Consider the following 22808-nt stretch of genomic DNA (forward strand, 5'->3'; position numbering starts at 1 on the left):
ACTCTCCCACGCTCTTAAAAACAAAACAACAAAAAAAAAGTAAAACCGCAAAAGAGGTGATGAAGTGCCGTAATGGCTGCAGCATATATCACAGAGCCACAGCTGTAATGCGAAGCCTTAACTCCTCTGTGCATTCCAATAACAGCTCATTGTGCGACAGATAAGGAATGCAGGTGTGATTCCTTTTTGCTACGTGCGATGATGGATGGGATCCCAATCTTGTGGTGAGTCTTCACACCCCGGTCTCTGTCTCGGGTTTTTCTTTGCCAATATTTATGCCTTGATGGAGCGTCTTCTAGACGGACAGAAACTCAATATATCTGCTAAACACACACACGCGCGCGCGCGCACACGGCTGCAACAGAGCCATGCGCGTGAGGCAGGAAAACGCACGGTTCGATGATGAGAGGGAGACAGTGAGACAGACAGAGGGCAGCCCTGGGCACCTCTAGTGGCTCAGACAAAAGCTGATTTAAAGGGTTTTAAATCTCAGCATAGGGCCCTGACCAACACACAGGCCTGGCCCTCCAAGATAAAGAGCATCTTATGAAAGAGAGAGCTTCAAAACTTCTATGTGTACATATTTGCTTTTGACAGTTTCCACTGAGATTACCAACGCCCGCTTGTGCCTGTACTCACTCTCTGCTCTTGTGGTAGCTGCATCTCTTAAGCGGGATCTTGATGACCTGGTCTCGTACACCCACATAAAGCTCGCTGCGGCTGTGCAGGATCAGCAGGCTTCGGATCGGCTGCCTCTTCCTGGGTGGGAACAGCTCGATCTCCTCCAATAGGCAGCTCCCCGTGGACTGATTGAGAGGGGAGAGCACTTTTCTGATAGTACCGTAATCTGGAAGAGAAAGAGAGCGGGGAAAGAGAGGATTTGGTCACAAAGAGGAAGGCGGCTGTTCATCTGCACGAGAGAAGGTGAAGTAGTGGAAAGAAAGGAGAGGCAGGGTAAGAACAGCAGAGTTTGATGAGGGAAGAACAACAAATATATATATCTTGGAAGAAAACTGCACACGAGCCAACGTGAACTCAGTGTGAACTACACAACAATCACATCCTAACAGAGAGGCTCTGAAATAACACTGTCAAGAAGACTGGTGGCGGCTGGTGTGCCAAGCTTGGTTGCGCCATCAACATGCAGTGCTGTTGATGCAACCCGGGAATTGGTCTTGTATGGCACCTGAATACATGATTTTTGGCCTACTTTTCTTTGAGGGGATATTCCAAGGGAAGGAACCGCTTTGTAGTTGTGAGAGAGAAAAGAGTGGAAACCCGTGTCATTGTCTCGACCTTTATTTTATGTAAGGTAGGCCCCGTGAGATGAAGTTGCAGGCACTTTTCTTTTGGGAGAGCTAAAACAAACATCATCTATTATACATGCAATCCCCTGGGTGAAGAAAAAGTAATTAGGTGCACAGTGATGCCGAGGGAAGAAGGGTGAATTGCTAATACATAGTTTCAAAGTAAGGATTGTAAAAGTTACTGTAAAGGGTAAGTTCACCCTAAAATCCAAGGTACATATTTTTCCTCTTACCTGTAGTGCTATTAATCAATCTATATTGTTTTGGTGTGAGGTGTCAAGTGTTGGAGGTATCAGCCGTGGGGGTGTCTGCCTTCTCCAGAATATAATATAACTAGATGGCACTCAGCTTGTGGTGCTCAAAGCGCCAAAAAAATAGATTTAAAACTCAACAGCTATGTCTTGGATCACCCAAGATAATCCATAGACCTTGTTGTGAGCAGCTTCACGTAGGAACTACTTTCTTTCGACTGACCTACACTCACCAACCGGATCACCATGCAAAAGGAAGTGTGCATCTACTGGTTGCTCACCTGGCACCACTGAGCTATACTGCCACCAATGTTTCAGGCTGAACTTGGCACCAAAATTCGTTAACATCCCACTTAATGATTAGCCAGTAATTCGTGCAGAACCCACATATTTTGAAAGCCTGCAATCATGTGACCAATATGACAAGAGTGAAGACGGAAGCAGTCCCGAGCAGACTAATTAGGAGGCAGGTTGGGGCGGTGGATGGGTCACAAAACACAGGACTTTCCCCGCAACTTTCCCCAGGAGACCGTGTGAACTGTAAGTAAGTTTCAGTCATTAGTTAGGTTCTCACCATGTTTATTTTGTTTCTTAACCTAACCACAGTAACTTCACTTGCCTAAACCTGACCTTCATAACTTTATGTTAACTACGTAAATTTCCTTTAAGGGTGTAACATCATTCACAGGGCGCTACTTCATATGATTTCATATGACCCGTGTGCATTTACGTAGATATCGTACAAAGTGTTCTACAAGGATACACTGAACGAACATCTCAAGCTCACAGGTACAAGCCTCTCGCCCATGAGTAGATGTACGTTTCCTTCTGCACAGTGGTACGGTTAGAGGGATGTAGTTCCGTTTTTATACTTTATTTTTTCAAGCCATTTCATATATACAGCATATTTGCGTTTTAGTTTACAACTCATTACAAAGAAAATGTTCGGTCAGAGTTAAAGGGAAAATAAAGAAAAATATAAAAGATAAAATACAACCAATACATTCACAGTATAATAACGATGGAGAAAAACAGGGAGAAAAAAACTAACAGTTGAAGAGATGTGGGCTAACTACTGGTCGAAGATAATAACTAATAAGTTCTAATAGCTCACACACTGTACACATTTTACACACTGATGGCAGTGCAGTTACAGTCTCCCATCTTCCATAAGCCACGTTTTCTCAAACACTTAAGTCACTTTCTCCATGAATTTTACTTCCTGAATTATACTTTCCCATGTTATTAAATCTGTGGGGTTAGTTTTTTCCACCCTTTGGTTATCTGTTTCAGTGCTGTGATTCTCAAGATTCTGAATAGGTATTTTTCATCTTGACTAAGAGTAGTTGAGGTTTACCCAAAATACCATGCTCTGCTTTTAAATACGGAGGGTTTTTTTGTTTTTTGTTTTTTTTTTTAAAAAAATCTCTTCAATCAATGTAAACACTTTACATGAGTAGGAAATATGTAAATAGTTTGCATGATTTTCTCCACAGTTCCTCCTACACTGGTCTCTTATATTTTCAGATCGTCTCTGGGGTCAAGAAGTAGCTCATGTTTATTTCCAAGTGAATTCTCTCCAAAATAAGGAACTGGTGTTTTTGTGAGTATGATGAGGCAGACATCTCATCATTAAATATCTCCAGCACTCTGCAACCCACAGCAAAACAGTTAAGACTGTTAAATAGCACCACAGGTAGGAGTGAACACATGTATTTTTGATTTTGGGGTGAACTGTCCCTTAAAATATTGTCCAAAGCAGTGTCAGGCAGAAAAACATTACTATTTCAAGGTCACTACGTTGACAATTTGGGGATCCACTTGTCTGCTGATTTGATAGGGAGCTGGTATCAGTTTGGGTTTAGGTGTGCATTTAGACTGGTTCGGGAAGTGCTAGCATGGCCCAAAACTACAAGCCACTGCCACAAGAGGCTCCTGGTGACTTGCAAGTTGTCTTAATTACACAATGGGATTCTTAGCTAGCTTGCTAATGTTAGCCACTGGTCAGCTATATTCAAGAATCACCTGGTTTTGTTCACAGTTTGAGAGTGTGTGAGCCCTGAAGCTTCACTATGAGGACAAGACCTCTGGAAAGATGTGCGCTAAGCATGGCTAACGTTACCATAGATACTGATGCTCGCCTCTAAAGTGTAGTCTGGATGCTTGTTTAACCATGTAGTCATTGGTATCACATTACGCCAACATGAAAATTCAATATTACATTACATTATTATGTTTATTCTATAATTGTTTCTCTTTTTAGTCGTAAATCTCTGTCTTTGTGCTGCTGCAACACAAAACAGCCTCATCTTATCCTATAATATCTCCTTTTCTAATCCTACATGTGTTGGAATAATTACTAATTTAATTACGTTTTCAATGAAATGTAATAAGTAATTTGTTTTTTCTCTCAAGGCACAAATCTTCACTAACTCTCCGCCCCACAACTGCACTTGTACTTTGGTGAAACAAGAACTTCCAGGAATTTTTTTTGCATTAAACTGAATTCTGTTCACGTTAACTGCAGGAGGGAAAATGCTGCTGCAGGGCTGAAATTGCTAATGAGGGCTGAATAACAAGGAAGGGGAAAATTTGCTGCAAGCCACATGTTTGAATAAAAGAACCCTACACCTTGACGTCGCTGGACTCCCAGTTGGAGCCATCAGGTTTTCCACAATGGCCCCAATCAGCATGGTGCGTTTAAGCGTTAATAATAGCATGTGATTAGGTACAGTATGTGCGCTACCCAATGGCCTTGGCAGGGTTTCAGATGTTTTCATTAGCGTCTGGTTAGTGTCTGGGGAACTTGCAGTGTGGGCAGCTCTGGTCCGACGCTACATTGATCACAGCCCCATGCAAACAATGAGAGGGGAGTTTTTGAGGGAGATGCCAAGCATAGAGCCAGTGAACTGGAACAGGTTTTGTGTGTGTGTGTGTGTGTGTGTGTGTGTGAGAAAGACAGTGTGTGCTTGCATGTGTGATATCCTAAAATAACACAGACTAACAACAGGAAGATCGTGTTGACATTTCCCAGTGGGGCTATGGTACATTAGCACAGTGAAGTGGGTCACTACGTTCAATTCTGTTCAGTGCATCGGTTCATAATCCATATTATGTTGTATCATAATACAGAACAGACACCAAACGCCCGTGGTGTCTCGCTGATACTGTTTTCAGCACTTTGCCAAGTCTCAGATCGCATATTGTCACACCAGTGTGATCAAACAGTCAACTGATAAGCAGGTGGTGCCATGCAGTTCAGACAGGGATAACTGTAAGGGTTAAATCAGAGCTGTACGGATGTTATTAATTACCCGTCTGTTTGCTTTTGACACATGACTGTGGGCTGTTGCATGGTGTCTACGTTCTCCTGGTGAGGGACTGCATGGGAGTGATGTGTGGTGTGTGTTCTGTCAGTGCATATGGAGGACTTATGGAGGGAGAGAATGATCAAACTTGGGTTGGAAGACGAAGCTTTGATGCCTCGTCAGAAGATACATCTATAGTTTTATTGTTCCTCTTATAGGCCCTTTATTTAGGTGCAGAGACTGCACTTCAAAAGGTTTAAAGCCACTAAAAACTTGTTAAGTATTTATCAAAAACAATGAATATTCATGACAATATAAGCAATAATTAAAGTGACACTTTGTGAATTTTCAGCCAGCTCTGTATCATTACAACGTAGGGTATTACGTGTAAATGGACTGCAGTAAATGTCCCCCTGTGTTACCAGCACCCAGATCTCCCTGCTCATCTCTCAACTCAAATTTTCACCAGCTTAAGGTTGCTGCTTGAACTATAGATTGCTCTTCCACATTTTTGTACGTCTGCACCATCGACATAAAGAGTTTGAATCAGATCAAGAGAGAGCCGCCTCTGTCGCTGTCTTTCTCCTTCAAAGGCAGACCAAACTCAAAACTAGGCAATACTAATCAAATTTAATCCTGGCATCTGATACCATGTTGCCTATTTCTAGGTATTCTTTTCTATGTCTACAGAGTAATATCTCTGTCCATCTGTTTGGCTGTAATACAAGAATTTGTGAACAAAAAGGAGGCACTTTATATTTTCCTGTATTGTAAAAATGGAAGCTGAAAAAAACAAGATCAAACAGTAAAACTAGGCAGTGCTGATCAAATATGAACAAAGATTCTGTTACTGCGTTGCCTATTTCGTAGGGCTGGGTGATATGGACAAAAATTGATATAGGTAATTTCTATGTAATGGGCTACATGTTCAGTTGCAAGGTGCAAACTTTTAAAAACGTCTTTCCCTCTGGTCTCCTGCAGACAGAGGTGAATAGAGTCACTCAACACACATAGCTTGTTTGTGGAGGAGAAGGGGCGCTTTAAAGGGATAGTGCACCCAAAAATGAAAATTCAGCCATTATCTACTCACCCTCATGCCGAGGGAGGCTCTGGTGAAGTTTTAGAGTCCTCACATCCCTTGCGGAGATCCCAGGGGAGTGGAGGTAGCAACACAACTCCACCTAATGCAGGCTGATGGCGCCCCAGATTAAAATGTCCATAAACACATAACTGAAACCACAAAATATCTCCATACTGCTCGTCTGTAGTGTCCTGAAGAAAAACGTCATCTGAACTCTGTTTTTAGCCTCATTGTTGCCTGTAGCTCTAACTGCCTCTAACTGCGCCGTCAGCCTGCATTAGGTGGAGTTGTGCTGTTACCCACTCCCCCCTTGAATCTCCGCAAGTGTTGTGAGGACTCTACAACTTCACCAAAGCCTCCCTCGGCATATGGGTAAGTAGATAGATGATTTTCATTTTTGGGTGCACTATCCCTTTAAGGGTTGTCTGGCTGCAGTCGGCGAGACGTCACCTCTACCCGCTTGCGGGCAGGCAGTCCGGCTTTTGGACCTATTCCAGAGAAGGTCCATCTCTGGCGCAGCTTGGCGTGGCACGGCACGTCTAAACTGCTATTGGAAACGCAAATCGGTGTGGCAAGGCTTCACTCTGTGTGGCCAAAAGTGAGAGTGAAAAAGGCAGAGAGTATTGTATGTGTCCTACTGCGGTAACTTCATTCATCACAGACTGATTTAGCGTAGCACGTGCAACATATAGACCAATGTCTTACTGTAGACTAATTAACAGACAGATGAAACAGAGGAGCAGCTCTGTGTCTCTTTGAGTGTCGATGGAGAACTTGTGAGTGAGTGAGTGAGTGGGGAGGAACTGTGCAGAGAGTGTGAGAGAGGAGAGATGCACACTGTTATGTGTTATGTAACACAACTTGACCCTGTAAAAGTAAAAAAAAAACTGTGCTGTCTAAATCTAAAGATAATCTACATATTTTTGCTTAGCGTTTAACTGTAATTCAAGGTCATTTGTTAGCAGCTGGCTGACATATTGTTTCCTTTGGAAAAACGGCCAAGCTCACGTTGCATCACCCACTAGCAGGAGCACTTGTTAGTCCAGTGTGGTGCACGATAATCCTGTAGTTGCAGGTTTTCTACCTCTTGAGCAAAACCAAATGCCCAGTTTTAATAAAAGACCATCTTTCCAGCAGTGAAATACTTCTCAAAGCTTAAATTTGGAAAGATATGTTAGATGATATTTATTAAGAGTGTAACACTCCAAAAATGCTAATCTATGATAATTTGCTGCTCAAACACCGTGTGGGTGTGATCTCATCAGATTTGACTGACAGTGCTGGCAACAAAGGCAAACGACCCCTCCACTGTCTTTGCATTTTGAATACAGTATTGCTAAATCCTGATTGGTGCTCAGAAGTATGTGACATCCCATGTTAAATCTGTGAAAAATTTAAACACGAAGTGCCAAGAACCTACCAGTTGCCAAATAAATGATGTGGAACAGCATGTCTTTCCCCTGCACCACATCCACCGCCACATGAGTGAAGCGCACATTGTCCTCCATGAAGTAGGGCACAGGAACCACGGGTTGGACCACCTCGTGCATCAGCAGAAACTTCTGAGCATCCTGCAGGTTTCTCTCAGTCAGGTTCACGTAGGAGCCAGAGTCGATGGTGCCGCACTGTGGAGGTGGGGAGGACAGAGAGGGAAAAGATTGACTGACTACATTAATAAAAGCTCCGAGCTCTTTGGGGATGAAAAGCTACGTTAATATGCTTAAGATTTTTGTCCAGAAGTACCACCAGAGATGAGAAAAGAGAGGGATTGAATGATTAAATGAACAAGACTTTAAAGTCGATTGCCGCCTCGTTGTGATGGTTCGCTATCCTCACAACCTTAAGGCTTTGTAGTCAATACACCGCGGCTGATGGAAGACGACTGAATGAATGTTTGACTGAGCAAGTACTTAGCTCTTTTATTAGATTTTTCCTCATATGCATATATATTGCTGGTGAGTTTTGTTGGTACTATTAGTAATGTCTCTGACTGCTCATTTTTCTTTATCCCAAAAAATAAGCGAAGAATGTTTTCATCTTCAGAGCTTCGATGTTGCTATTCATAATATTAAAAGGAAAAAATGCATTCTCTAAATACTGCTATACCTTTCAAACAAATGACAAAGTATCAAGATGACTTGCAGCCAAAATATTAGGACCTGCCTGGAAAACAGCTCAGTTGCAATAACAGAGGTATCTCATATAAATAGGTAGATTGCATCATCACATATTAATTTGGTTTTATCAGGTATTGTTGACTCTAATTTCTCATCCTGCCCCAGTAGTTTTCCTACCAAAGCAGTGCCGCAGCACTCGGTGATAATGTGAAATATCTCATATGTAAGATATTTCCCAGACTTCATTTATTGAAAGGAGTTCAATAAAGTGAAGTGTCTCCAAATGGGAGTTAAAAGAGGGAAATATTAGAGTCAGAAGTATATTTCATATTTTTGTGGGACTTTATCAAGAATATGTTAATTTCTTTTTTCATGGGGAGACAAAACAATAATTAATCTTTGGTATTTAGAAAAACTGCTTTTCAACCAGCATTATACATACTGCTATAAGAGGCAGGCTCTACTATCACGACCAGCTGTAGCACTGATAGCATATTAAAAACTAAAAATATACAGCATATGTTTTCGAAGCTGTCCACTGACAGCCATGTACCTCCAGGTGTTTTGATTTTTCAAAATAAACTGTGAGGGATTAAAGGTCTAGTGTGTTTTTTGTTGTGGGGGATGAGTGGCATCTAGTGGTGAGGATTACAGAGTGCAACTAGCTGAAACTCCTCCTGGCTAGAATTCCTTCAGTATTCATTGTTCAGGAGGTTTCTACTGGGAGTCGAATTATTTGCAAAGGTCTCTTCCAGGGGTCTCATTTCTAAACACTGCGTACCCACAAAACAAGGCCTGAAAGAGGCGTGCGCCACTTCCCACGCAAAAGTTGTGATCTATAAAAAGAGACTTGGTGGAAGAAACTTTCACCCATGCTTTGGAACATTTTGGGTACGAGAAACTGGTGACGCAGATGGCGAGGTGGAAACCAGAATGTAGAAACAGTCCAACATTTTTGTGGCGCACGCCATTTTTGGCTTTTGTCTGTGCGTATATTTTTAGTATGGATCCTACGCATTGTTTTATAAATGAGACCCCATGTGATTAAAACCTGTAAAAACAGGGAATGAAGCAGTTTCATGTTACAAATCAGTGTTTCTCTTACAGCACGTCACAGATGGGCGGCTAGCCCGGCACCTGCTGATGTGTTCCTCACCTTTTTCCTGATCCGGACGTTTAGGAGGTTTTCACCACAAACCGAATTTCTCTCCAAAAGAAATAAAACCACTGATTTAAACCAGTAAAAAAACTGATTAGTTTGACATAAAAAAAACAAACAAACAAACAAAAAAAAACGTTTTTCTGAAACAACTCATCACTAAGAGGTTACTTACTACAGTGGCCGACGCAAAAATGCGACAACATGAATGAACCTATCTAGAGCCAGTGTTTAGTTTGTCTGTTCCAGGCTACTGTAGAAACATGGGGGTGCAACATGGCGATCTCTGTGGACAAGGACCCGCTCCTTATGTAGATATAAATGGCTCATTCTAAGGCAACAAGAACACAATGACTCTTTCAGGTGATTATACACTTTGGAAAACATACGTATTACATTATATTCCATTTCTGCCAATATATCCCCCTAAATCCTTCACACTGGAACTTTGAGTTTGTGTATTTAATGTACCTTGTACTTCCCTGAGTAAAGAAACCATTTAGAAACCCACTGGATTCTTGTAATCACAGAACAGTGACAATATTCATGCTGCTCAGGGTGGGAATGTGGAGCCTTTTTTCCACCAAGCACAACGGGACAAGTGAGGCACAAAGCCAGGCCAGCTGAGGCAGAGCTGGATGAGTAAAGCTAACCATGCATGTCCTTCTCAGTAAAAGAGGTCCCTGACTGGGGTCAGGATTGTGGATTGAGGCCCCATCCACAAAGAATAGGCTTACTCCAATGCACAGAGCAGAGGACACAAAAATAAGCAATGCTTGACAATTACACTAACCCACATGACCGGTACTGTTTTTGTTTTGAACATAGTATCGCAGATGCACTGCACGGATTTGCTCCAGGCTAACCATGCACCGCCTCGGCATACTAAGCTGAGACTGGACCTTGGGTGGCGATTAGTTCCTGCTGACTAGCTACAGTAGCAACAGCGTGGACGCTTTATACAGATCAATCCCTGGCCTTCCCTGGGCTGACAGATGAGAATCATGGTGGGCTTCCCCGGGATGGGCAACGGATCAGTGCCCTCGCCACATCAGGAGATGGGATATTAAAGCCCTGAAGGACAGGAAAATGCAACACTGTGTATGTGCTTATGTGCCTCAAATGTAACTCCAGCTTCAGGGAAAAACTTGTAGCATGTGTGTACTGTATGTGTGTGGTGAGGGCTGTAAAATAACATATGTCTCAGGTTTCCTTCTGTGGTCTGTCCTTGCATGTGAGTGAACCCCAAAGTGTCTCAGTGTCTGCATGATTGTATTTTTGCCACCGTGAGACAAAGTTAGGCGCTGACCAGTGAGGGTCTATGACATCTGTGAATGTACTGAGAGACGGATGTGGTGATTTCCCCGGTACAGTCAAGGTGAGGGACAGAACCATCATTTGGCTGAGGGCCCATCCAACACTCAGCTGTCCCGCTCATCATCAGGGCACTCTGCTCTGCCAGGATGATAAGTGCCTCTGAGAAATATGGTAGTATCACAGCAGGTTTAGCCAAATGGGCTCGTGTTTAAAATGCGTCCCCGGTCATTTAAAATTCCAGCCTCACGGTCAGATCTGATTATAATGTTTTATCAGTTTGGGCTCCAAATGTTGCCTGGGTCCAGACATTGGAATCCATCCACCCCACCAAGCGTACTGATTTTCTGGCATCAGTCCATGAAGCAGTGGTTTCTTGGTTAAAAATCAAAAACCACCAATGAGCGCTGTGGGGGGACTAACGATCAGCCAATTAGCACCAGGGGTGGGACTATCACTGTTTTCAAGCTGTTGTCAAGCGTCCTCAAGCGATGTGCAAGAAGTGAGGAGCAATAACAACAATGGCAAGCACTATAGACAAGACAGATGCTGCTATCAACATGTCTTCTTTATATTGCCCAACTTCTTAGTTTGTTTTACTCCACTCACTCTGCCCAGCTCTTAAAAACCTGGCAAAACAAGTATGTTGGCATGGCGTGCATCAGTGTGGCCTTAAAGGGCAGCTCCATTTCTTTTGTTTTTATATCTTTCTGTAGCTTTTCCGTAGAGTTCCTGATGTTTTCTAACCCAAATTCCAAATTTTGGTCAAAGTATGTATGTTTTAGCTCAAGATGCCACCCAAGTCCTTCTGAAAAGATTTTCCCATGTGACATGAGGTAAATTTCTGCATGATGTAGCTGCTACATATAAACTCACATGCTACTGTGGACTCCACATTAGTTCAGTTCACAAAGTCAACAATAACAAACAAATGAAACAATGGATTTGGTGGCTTTGAAGAGTGCAAAGATAAAAGCTTCTGTTCCCCGTTGGAAAGGGCTGTCTGACAGCAAGGTAAAGCCATAAATATAGCTCACATTTCAACTTATGTTTATATATTTAGCGTTGTAACCAAAGTCACAGCTTTCTGATAATCACTGAGTGGACCAAGCAAAGCACCCCAGATGTCCCTCTAACCAACAACACTTTCCGACTCCTCCTGGGGCACCCCAAGGCGTTCCCTGGCCAGATGAGATATAAAACCCCTCCAGTGTGTTCTGGGTCTGCCCCAGGGCCTCCTACCAGTGGGACTTGCCAAGAACACCTCTAACAATAGGCACGCTGGGGGCATCCTAATCAGATGCCTGAACCACCTCAAGTGACTCGACGTGAAGCAGCAGTGGCTCTACTCCAAGCTCCCTCTGGATGTCCAACCTCCTCATCCTATCTCTAAGGCTGAGCCCAGACACCCTGTGGACGAAGCTCATTTTGGCCTCCTGGATCCGTGATCTCATTCTTTCGGTCACTACCCAGAGCTTATGACTATAGGTGAGGGTTGGGATGTAGAAGGACCAGTAAATCGAAAGCTTCGCCTTCCAGCTCAGCTCCCTCTTCCCCACGATGGTCCGGCATAGCGCCCACATCACTGCACATTACCTGCCCCTTAAAATGGCATTAGAGTCAGGATGATTCATTGGTCTCCATTGACTGGTTCGGGAAAATCAAAATCATCCTTCCTAACAGAAAATCGGTAAAAGTGAAAGCAATATCAGACTGAAGATGGAAACGGAGTGTGATGAGTTGACAATTTTGTCCGATATCAGGCAACTCCATATGGTCATACATAACGTTCAAAGGAAAGCAAAGAAAACCAACAACTCTTGTTTGCTGCACTTGAAATATCGCTCAGGCTCAAACTTAACATATTTTCTACATGTGGAGCATAACAATGACTGCGTTTGTACAGTAAGCAATTACAGTGTGACAGAAAACCTATACAACACAGAGGCAGTATTAGCTCCTAACGCCCGATGAACATGACTCATAGCCTGAATAACCCCAGCAGGATCAATCCGTGAGGTTCAAATAAATGGGGGGATTTTCTCTGCAGACAGACGGGGAATTAAGCTCTCAATCAATGACCAGTGTGTGTGCTGAGTGATGAGTTCACAGTGATAATTATCCCTATTTGGCAGCAATCAACAACCCCGTATTTTAGTGGGCGTATTTGTGTACAGTAGATATGTACATGGCTTTTATAGGTGCTTGTCTCCCGTAGGTGTATGTTGCATGTGTGTAGGTGCATGTGCACAAAGGGCTGAGTGAAAAAAAAAAACAAACAAAAAAAAACCCATGCAGGCCATAAATCCTGCGCTCGTAAATCTAATCCTCCAACATTGACAAATGCTTGATGAAGATGTCACTGAAACCTAGATAAAGTGTGCATCGGTCCAGCGGTGAGGAGCAGCCATTGTGCCTGAGCTTAAGTGGAGGGATGCAGGTGGAAGGGAAGAACTGATCCCGGTTTATCCTTGAGGAACACAGCCTCATAACAGCCTATGGTATATAGAAACGCTTATGTGATGTACGCTGAGCAGGATAAATCTTTGGTCAGCACTGGCCGGATAGAGGAAATTGGTTTTCTTGAAGGTAAGTGAATTTCAGACATGTAGATATATGAACGTATGATGGCAGTGAGACGCTTTCTAAGTTACAGATTCATGTGTATGTGTTTCTTCTAGTAAACTGTCACAGCTAGCACTTTTTCTGCATGAACACTTCATCCACTTTTTTCTGCATGGACATGTCATTATAGATAATGCGTGTGTTACTTCTCGATAGCAGCCATCCAGAATGCTCATGCAGCTGCTGGCTTGACGGAAACATGATCGAGGGCCCGTGATGGGAAACACGTGTGGAAGTGAGGCGCGTGTCCCCCATTGGCAGCCAAAACTCAGAGGGAATTCAATCCCTCATGGAGCACTGCGTGGATTAGCTCCCTCACTATCTGCTAAGCCCGTTACAACTGAGAGCCACTTTGGCTAATAAAACATTCTCTCTGTGTCATCAGTATAGAGAGCGGCACCTAAAATAGGGACAAGGAGCCCCAGCACTGCTTGGTTTGCTCCTCTGAGTTTAAGGATGGAGTATAAACATAAAGTGCCACTTGTGCAAAACAAGGACAGTTTATTAGAAAGGGACTACAGTTCACAGAGTGAGGCTATAAACATCTTAAAGGAATGATTGTGCCACTGTAAAAATCACTGGATTTTATAACGAGCGGTCGTAATATGTCTGTTCATGAGTAGAGAGAGAGGGATGATTGAAAGAGGGAGGAAATTAATGAGAGTGAAGAGCTTGCCGGGACTCTGAGACAGGCTCATCAGGGTGAACACACATACTGTATGCATAAATTTCCTTAGGCACACACCCAGCCACACATTTTGTTTGGCAGTGTGTTGGGTCTAAATCACCTCAAGCATTGACAAGTGTTCATTACAGGTGCAATGTGTAAGATATGGACAGAATTTTGGTTTGAACCCTAAAAAACTGAACCAACATTATCGACAGAATATAAAGAGAAAACAGTGTTGATGAGATGTCAAAGACAATTGTGCTTTATGTGCAGAGATATCAGCTGAAATGAGCATGCTAACCAGCTAGCCCAGGCATGTCCTGTCTTGTAATACCACTTGAATGTCGAGAGGTAATAATGTTTCACTGTAGAGTCCATTTGCATTCAGTCCAACATGAGGGGATGAAGAAGTAGAGCTACAATCCCCAGTTAGAGCATGGATGTATAAAGAAAACTGGAGACAGCACTGGAGGCAGAGCCCCGTTCATTACTATGAAAGGTGCTCAGTAGAGCATAAAGCCAAAAAAGCTTGATTGCCATGGTATGAAATGCACAGTGCACACGCACTATAGACTCACGGCAGCAAAGACTTTTGGTTTTACCCTTCGCTAACTTCTGTAAGGATAAAAATGATTTAGTCGACTGACTGGATCAAATCATGACAGTAAAGAGTCATTTTGTGGGGTTGTGACTCTAAAAAAAATGTATCCATTGATTTACAGACATCTCTTTCACAATATTAGTCTATGGAAAACAGTCTGTCTGGGCCCTATGGCGTCACATGATGGTCCAGGAAGTTGAAATTCTACATTTGGCCTTGATGAAAAATTTGGCTTCAAAGCTTGCCACTGTTCCTGGGGTCTTGGGTTAGTGGCACATCGAACACAAACATTGCTGAAGCTCCTTGCAACCTTTTTTCACTATCCCAACCACTCCCAGCAAGGAACCATGTTCAATAGCAAAGAATTAATAGAAAAAGAATCAAAACAAGAGAAAATTTTGGGGTGGCGTTCTGCCGCTGAAAACAGCTCTTGTTGAGTAAAGAAATGAAGTTTGATGCTGAACTTGCAACATATCTTTTGGACTGGTAACATCTAATGTTAGTTATTTAGCAAAAAATAACTTCAGTGAAAACTAATGACAACACTGATGGTGTTACTAAAAATGAGCTAAGCAAGCTATAAAGAAAAAATAAGCCAATGAAAGATTCTGAAAAAGCTGTGTTATTTTGACTGGCTCTCAGAGTGTCAGCATCCATCCATCCATCCATCCATTTTCATCCACTTATCCGCGGCTGGGTTGCAGGGGCAGCAGGCCAAGCAAAGCACCCCAGATGTCCCACCCCCAGCAAAGCTTTCCAGCTCCTCCTGGAGGACCCCAAGACGTTCCCAGTACTAATGAGATATGTAATCCCTCCAGTATGTTTTGGGTCTACCCCGGGGCCTCCTACCAGTGGGACTTGCCAAGAACACCTCTAACAGGAGGTGCCCAGGGGGCATCCTCGCCAGATGCCTAAACCACTTTAACTTTTGAAGCGAAAGAGTAACAGCTCTACTCCGAGGTCCCTCTGGATGTCCGAGCTCCTTATCCTATCTCTGAGGCTGAGCCCAGCCACCCCACAGAGGAAACTCTTTTTGGCCACTTCTATCAGTCATCTCATTCTTTAGGTCACTATCCAGAGCTCATGACCATAGGTGAGGGTTGGGACATAGATAGACCAGTAAATCAAAAGCATCACCTTCCGGCTGAGCTCCTTCTTCATCACGTTGGTCCGGAACAGCGCCCGCATCACTGCAGATGCCGCACCATACCACCTATTTATCTCGTGCTCTATTTTACCCTTACTCGTGAACAAGACCACAAAATACTTGAACTCCCTCGCATGAGGCAGTAACTCTCTCAACTCGCAGTGTGTCAGCAGTTTGGTCGAGTTTTGTGTAGTCTTGTCCTGGTGTTAGTTAGCAGTTGGCTCAGAGGTGAAAATGCTGCTTCCTTTTAGTTTACAGCATGTGGCATTACACATTCAATCATTTTGGCCAGTCCAAAATCATGGTCCAGACTGAAATATCTCTTAGCAAAGTCAATCATGGTCCCCAGAGGACAAAACCAACGAACCTTAGTGATTCCCTGACTTTTCCTCTGGTGCTTACTGTAGGTTGCCATTTTTGTTTTTTACTGGATTGTTAAATATGAAAGGACAACTACTGTATGGGACTGACTGCCATGAAATTTGTTAGATATTCATGCCCCCTACAGGATCAACTGGAGTAACTAAATTTGTTTGTCCAGCACTTTGTTAGGACACTCCCATTGGCCTTAGTTGTACTTTGTGATCGTGCTAATTAGCAAATGATATCATGCTATATTCCTAACCTAAGACAATGAACATGGTAAACATTATACCTGGTAAACATTTTCAGCATGTTAGCATAACTCACCACCTCACAGAGTAGCTAGCATGGTTGGACACTATTTGTCTTGCTTTAGTGTTTGTGGTGATTCTCTGCTGTTCAATAAAAAAACAAAAAGACCAGCGCTCTTTTATACAGTTATATTACCTGAAAGTCTGGGTTGGGGTTTGGGTAGGGTAGCCACGCTGACCGCGAGTTCTCCTGGAACTTGAAGGGCCCATTGAAAACCTGTGATATGGCACTGAGATTGAAGGCACACACCGCAGATGCAGCAATGCTGTTTCTGAATGTCAGGAACAGAAAAAAGAAAAAGAGAGACCCAACAAAGGGAGATGAGAGAACGGAGGGGATGATGGATGACAGAGGGAGAAACAGAGCAAAGTATTGGATGGAAGAAATTTGGAAAAGGACACCATAGCACAAGTAGACAACTTTGGACTTTGTTGGTATTTGAAAAGCTGACCTCTGAGTGTTTGTATTTCTTTCAGCCAACAATACAAATCAAATACTGGACAGAAAGACGCAGACGCTGGCGTAAGTGATCGTCATTATTGGATTATAAATCCAGCAACAGGACACAATTAAGCTGTTCGGCTTGTCTGATTAACTGTACAGATCTCGGGCCTGAAATACAGCTTTGACTTTTTAAGCTGTCAGTTTCAACAAGTACCAGTCTCCTCCCTTGAAGAGAAAGTAAAGAATGAGAGTATTAACTCTCAACTTAAACTGAGAGACTTGGGCGATGTGAATTATAATCCAATGCGGCTGTTCATTAAACTCTGTGCCTGCAGGGGGAAATGTTTCCAATACCCTTCAAAAGACTTCTTTTTCAGCAATGTGAAGGCATTGACCATAAAGAATAGATTACTCAGCTTTTAATAATGGTGTGTGAGTGCGTGTGTGTGCGTGCATGCACATGTGTGTGTTTGTGAGTATGACAAAGTTTTTAAAAAAAGATGGAGAGACAAAAACAGGAAAGGGTGTTTGTGAAATAATAGCTTTCATCCATGGATGCATCCCGTCTCTAACATCCACCATGTGCATGATACAGTGTACACTTTAATAAGTGATGATAAGCTTCTTTCATGGGATTTAAATGTCAGATGGTGCTGGAATGAGCGGTCCTGTTTGTAGCTGGTTTGAGTATTTATGGGAGGAGAATTCTACTGGAAATTCAATTTTAGATGCACTTGGCCATGTAAGCATTGCTGTCATATATCACTCAATTTTATACGCTCAGTGTGTGTGCTACAAAAAAGGTCACAAGCCAAGTTAATGCAGATGCAGTCAAAGTCTGTTTGTTTACACAGATGACAATGTGACGCCAAAAACACTGTGAATTATACATGAAGCCATTCTGTGGGTGCGTTAAAAACAACAAAGAATGAAAGAAAAATCTGATGATATAAGTTGGCATTTTTCATCTAGTATCAACATGCTGTGAGCTGGATCTCACTTTGGTTCATCCTTCACAATGCAAATTATACAGACTGTCAAACATACCAGTGGAACTGTAGTGATTGTGGGAAAATAACTTTGAAAGATTTAAACTTTTAAAAGTTTGAATCCAGCGACTTGATAATTGAATTAATCTGATTATTTACAAAGGCTGGATTTAGTTCAAAGGAATTGTATGCAAATTACGAAACGAAATAAAACATAACAAGGAATCAGGGAATACAAAACAATTTGTTGAAATCACTCAGGGTGGAGAAGAAAAGCAATTTGTTGACAAACAAATTTTGTAAATGCAATTTTTACAGGATGCTAAAACGTTGGCTGGGAATGGAGCTAATGTTAGCTTAATTTGCTAGCTAGCTACAGCTGATAATATCTGCCTAAAATAGACACGATGCTGGCTGGAAATGAGAAGCTGCTTTGATTTATCTCTCTGAAATTAACTAATGTTTTGTGCAAGAACAGCAATGACCGTTAGCTAAACAGTGGTTTAGCTAACAGTTAGTTGTGGTTGTAAATGCTATTGGAGCAATGTCATACTGTTTGTCAGTAGTATGAAAAGACAATTGTGGTCATTGATAAAATCTGCTGGGTTCAGCTGGCATTTCATTAAAATAGACGATTGCTAGCTGGAATTAAGAAGCTGCTTTGATCTATCTCTGTCTGACATTAATTAAAGTGTTGTGCTAGAACATTGGTTTAGCTAATGGTCAGTTGCAGATGTATGCTATTGGATAAATGTCAAACTTTTTGTCAGTAGAATATAAAGAGATGAAAGTATTAGTGGTCATTGATAAAATCTGCTGGGTTCAGTTGTCATTTCAGTAAACTAGACAGTTGCTGGCTGGAAATGAGAAGCTGCTTTGATCTATCTCTGTCTGTCTGTCTCTTAATGTGTTGTGCGAGAACAGTGGTTTAGCTAACGGTCAGTTGCGGATGTAAATGCTATTGGAAGACTGTCGTACTTTTTATCAGTACAATATAAAGAGAGTAAGGTATTTTACATTTATGTTAAGTTTTCTGGAAGTTGTTGTGTGTCCATCTGTAATTGTTGACTTGCAAGTTTTGCATACTGCAATGAGTTATTTTGTTGACCACTCATACAGTAGTTTCTCTATGCTAACGAAATTATATTTGATATCATTTTTTCCAAATGCTGCTAAGTAACGCAACATTAGTTCTTCATAATTCTCTCCTGCAACTTGATCGGATGCACTTGGATTGGTTCAATCCAAGTGAATCTGGAGAATAAAGTGTCGACTTGCTGGGAATGAATAGTGCTAATGTTAATTAATTCAGGAAATTAATTGGTGGTGGCAGTTTTTTTTAAATGACATACATTTTCATCTTCGTGCTTTGGGGAAGGTATAATTTTAAAAGTCAAACCCTCAAGTGATGTCACGTGTCATTGTTGTTTAAGTCCAAGCCAAGATGCAAGTCGTTTTGATTTTGTCATATGACAAAATCAAAAACGTACATAAGTTAGGTCTAAAGTTGGGGTCAGCAACCTTTACTATCAAAGGAGCCATTCTTGGCCAACAAAAAAAAAGTAGAATGTCTGTAGCAGAAAAAAATATTTGAGCCTTATAATGAAGGTAACACCACCTATTACGTCTAAATTAGTCTATCAACATTATTAATAGTTCTAAATAACCATTCAGTGATGTGTTCTACCACAAGGTAGCTACTCTGCAGTGGGCTGTTTATGGTGATTTGATTCTTTAACTTTGCAGCATTTATGGTAAAAACAAACAAATCCATTCAAGCATTATGAGATTCTCCATTTTTTTCCTTCTTTGGATTTGGAATCTATAACTAGCTTGGCTAGTGAGACTTTAGAACCAGCCATTGCTGTTAAGATTAAAAATTTAGAGGAAAACACACCAGACCATAGGCATATGAAACACAAAATGTTTAAGCTTTTTTTCCGTTTAGTGTATAAGCTACACATTTTTGCAATTGACGAATGTAAGAATCCCTTTAGGCCTACACAATGACAAATGAAAATCAAATGTTAAAAGAAAACGTTATTCATTTCCATATAATCTTTTAAGCCACAGTGAGCCACTGAAGAGGAGCTACAGAGCCGCAGGTTGCCTACCCCTGGACTAAAGTCATTGAATTTGTAACTCATGTCTCACTCCAGTCAACGTCAGGTGAAACGAGTCAACACCTCTAGTAAAATCTCATGTTACTCACACATTGGTAGTGAAAATGCCGTAGAGCAGCTCCAGCTCCGGCAGGTAAAATGTTCCCTGTAGCTCATTGTAGTTGAAGGGGATTTCTCCCGGTCGGGAGCAGTTAAGCCTGGCCTTCATGAAGGTAGTCCACGTGTCCTCCAGGAGGAAGCGGCCGCCGATGTCGTTCTTACATACACGCCCTGCACGGGAAAATACCGTCCGGCCACAGTCATGCTCCACTGCATTTTCGCGGAAGAAGAAGTAGGTGAAGTTGCCAATATCGTAGGAGGAGACGAAGTTTGGTTCTGTTGAAGGAGAGGTGGCAAGAGACGAGGAAAATGAGTGGGAGTAAGAAGATATAAAAAAGAAAAAATGAAGAAAGCAAAGAGAAAGATGAAGTGCAGAGAGAGGAAGAAGAAATGCGGCAAGAACAATATTTAAGGCTGTGGGAGTAAGAGGGAGTGGGAGAGCGAATGGGTATGTGATATGACTGATTGACTCACCGTGTGTGTGTGTGTGTGTGTGAGCGTGAGGCCCACACAACAGCAGGTGATCAGGATTAATAACTACAGGCCATGTTATTAATGGCGCTGTGTTGTAATAAGAAAACTCATTTTTCACTCCCCAAACCTAAAGGTTAGGATGAGAAATGACCAAAACAGGTGTAGCATAATAGCTCTCACCCTATCTGGAACACGCGACCTCCACGACACTGTCACAGCTAGAGCGTTCGTCTTTATGTATGACATTATTGGATCTAAACCGCACACTTTATTCTCGCTGACAGTGATTTAATTCACCTTTAAATGAAAGTGTCCCCCCCCTCCTCTTCATTTCAACCCTCTTCTCCTCTGCACCTTTGGAGGGCAGTGCAGGGGGAGACAGAGGGAAAAAAAATCAATTCACCATAAAATTAGTTATTAAACTTTTTCCCAGAAGGTTGCTCCAAAGCAATGTATGTGGTGGCTTTTAATTTATTTTTTCAATTTAGCTTAAATGTGAATCAGATAAAAGTCACTTGCTGACAAGATACTGATTGACCTGCTCCTCTGTAGGCTGGACACTTTAAGCCATCTGAAGTTCTCCAGTCGGCACTGAGGAGCATTGTGCTTGAAGTGCGTTTGAGCTTTCAGGGAAAAAAGACATTGATTTCTGATGATTTCACAATTTCACACTCCTCAAAGAAAGGGTGAGATAAACATAAAGATTTTCTAGTTGCTTAGTAACTTTGGAAATAATTGTTTTACTGATAAAATGCAACAGAATAATTACAAAGAGAGCATCTTCTTTTTCAGCATTCTCTAAACGACTTTGAACACACAGTGGTGATTTGAGGAGGAGTACAACCCTTCGACCAAGAGAGACAGATTCCTACTTAAATGTTAGATAAGCATCTGCAATGCTAAAAGATTGAACACTGAATCTCCACAAGCTGCAAAGCTGATGTTCGATAGTTGTGACGGGGTTGAGTTGAGTCGAAGTTCTGTGTTTGTTTGACCCATCCATCCACCCCAACCACCTCCCCACATGGACTTCAACACTTATAGAACCTTTCAGGGCCGACGTCACAATGACGTCAGTTTGTTAGCTGGAGGCAAAACACAACTCTCCACCACAGGGCTGTAGGCTACATAGGAGTCTCAAAATGTCATCTTGTTGTGTTATTGGGAGCCAGAACAGAAGAAGTCATTGCTCAAATTAAATTTTTTAAATTTTATACCAGCTGCCACTGTCTGTCAACAAAAACAAACTGTGGTTAAATGTGATAAGATGAAAGGACTAGACGGAGGCGATCATCAAAAATGCTCACATGTGCAGTGCACACTTCATATCAGGTTAGGTTACTGTTGTAGGGATGAATAACCTTATGTGTATTAAGGATTATCATGTCCATCTCATCAGAAACTGAAGAGATATTAAGAGGAATATTGGACTTCTCATAACGCTAACTTTTTAGCGCATTAGCTAACGTTAGCTTCGATAGCAAAACAAACTAGAGGAAACCGTTCAAGTGTCATCCTCCTTTGTAAGATTGGCACAGTAATGAACCACAAAGCTTCCTGTGACATCATCCATCCACTGCGTGAGAGCACACGGGTCGGCTAGTCTGGTCCCGTTGGTCAGTGTTTACTTATTCAAGTAACACTTGCAGTCCTAGGGAGTGAGTGACGTGACATGGTGCGTTCATAAAGTCAGTCTGGCGCTCTACAATAAAATGAGAGCCCTGTTGGTTGAAGAAACGGAGCATAACATTTCTATATGTATTAATGAACGGTTAAGTTCATCACATATTCACTCTGCTCGGCGCTCTGCCACTCTGAGAGTACGTTGCTCTGGATAACCAAACGATTATTACAACATTCAGACAGTGCTCAGAATTTACGAACAGTCCAGTTAGTGCGCTCTGATACTCTTTCTGAATCAACCCCTCATATCATCTTCCTCCATTGTCTAAAACAAGCCAACAGAACTTGCTAGCTAGCTTTAGCTAATGTCTGTGGAGAACTGTTTTGCCTCCAGCTAAGACCCGCCCACCAAAAAACATCATACTGTTTGCTAACTGTAAAAGGGACTGTGCTACATTACCTGATTTCCTCCTTTGCTACCATCAGTGATGGGCAGTGTTTTAATTAAATGTATTCAAACTATGTATTTAATTACTTTTGAGTATTTTGTTATTAATTTTTTATTTAAAAAATAAGATGTAATTTGTAACAAAATACTTTAAGAGGTTTCATTTGTGTATTTAAAATACTTTGAATAGATTGTTGATTATTTGAGATTATTCAAATAAATTATTTTATACGTAATTTTATCCTCAGATAAGATTTTTTTTTAACTCCAGTCTTAAACTGTAGAAGAAAAACTGTACAACAACTTGCAAGTGAATCACGTTGGCATGACCTGTCGGGCACAGCCATGCGAAC

The 22808-nt window shown here is 41.9% G+C and overlaps 1 protein-coding gene across 3 annotated transcripts in view; it reads right to left on the bottom strand.

Moving 5' to 3' along the window:
• sema5a (sema domain, seven thrombospondin repeats (type 1 and type 1-like), transmembrane domain (TM) and short cytoplasmic domain, (semaphorin) 5A) overlaps positions 1–22808 on the bottom strand; it is a 185852-nt gene that overhangs the window by 62473 nt on the left and 100571 nt on the right. For all 3 annotated transcript variants that reach the window (XR_007448256.1, XM_049565099.1, XM_049565100.1), the window contains exons 8-11: positions 19901–20186; positions 16391–16526; positions 7368–7572; positions 640–847 (exon numbers count right to left, since the gene is read on the bottom strand). Coding sequence is in view for 2 of the 3 variants with exons in the window: in XM_049565099.1 (XP_049421056.1) it covers positions 640–847; positions 7368–7572; positions 16391–16526; positions 19901–20186 (835 nt within the window). In the remaining variant the exon portion in view is untranslated. The remainder of the gene's footprint in view (positions 1–639; positions 848–7367; positions 7573–16390; positions 16527–19900; positions 20187–22808) is intronic.

The sequence above is a fragment of the Epinephelus fuscoguttatus genome, linkage group LG21, assembly GCF_011397635.1.
Source record: "Epinephelus fuscoguttatus linkage group LG21, E.fuscoguttatus.final_Chr_v1".
NCBI lineage: Eukaryota > Metazoa > Chordata > Actinopteri > Perciformes > Serranidae > Epinephelus > Epinephelus fuscoguttatus.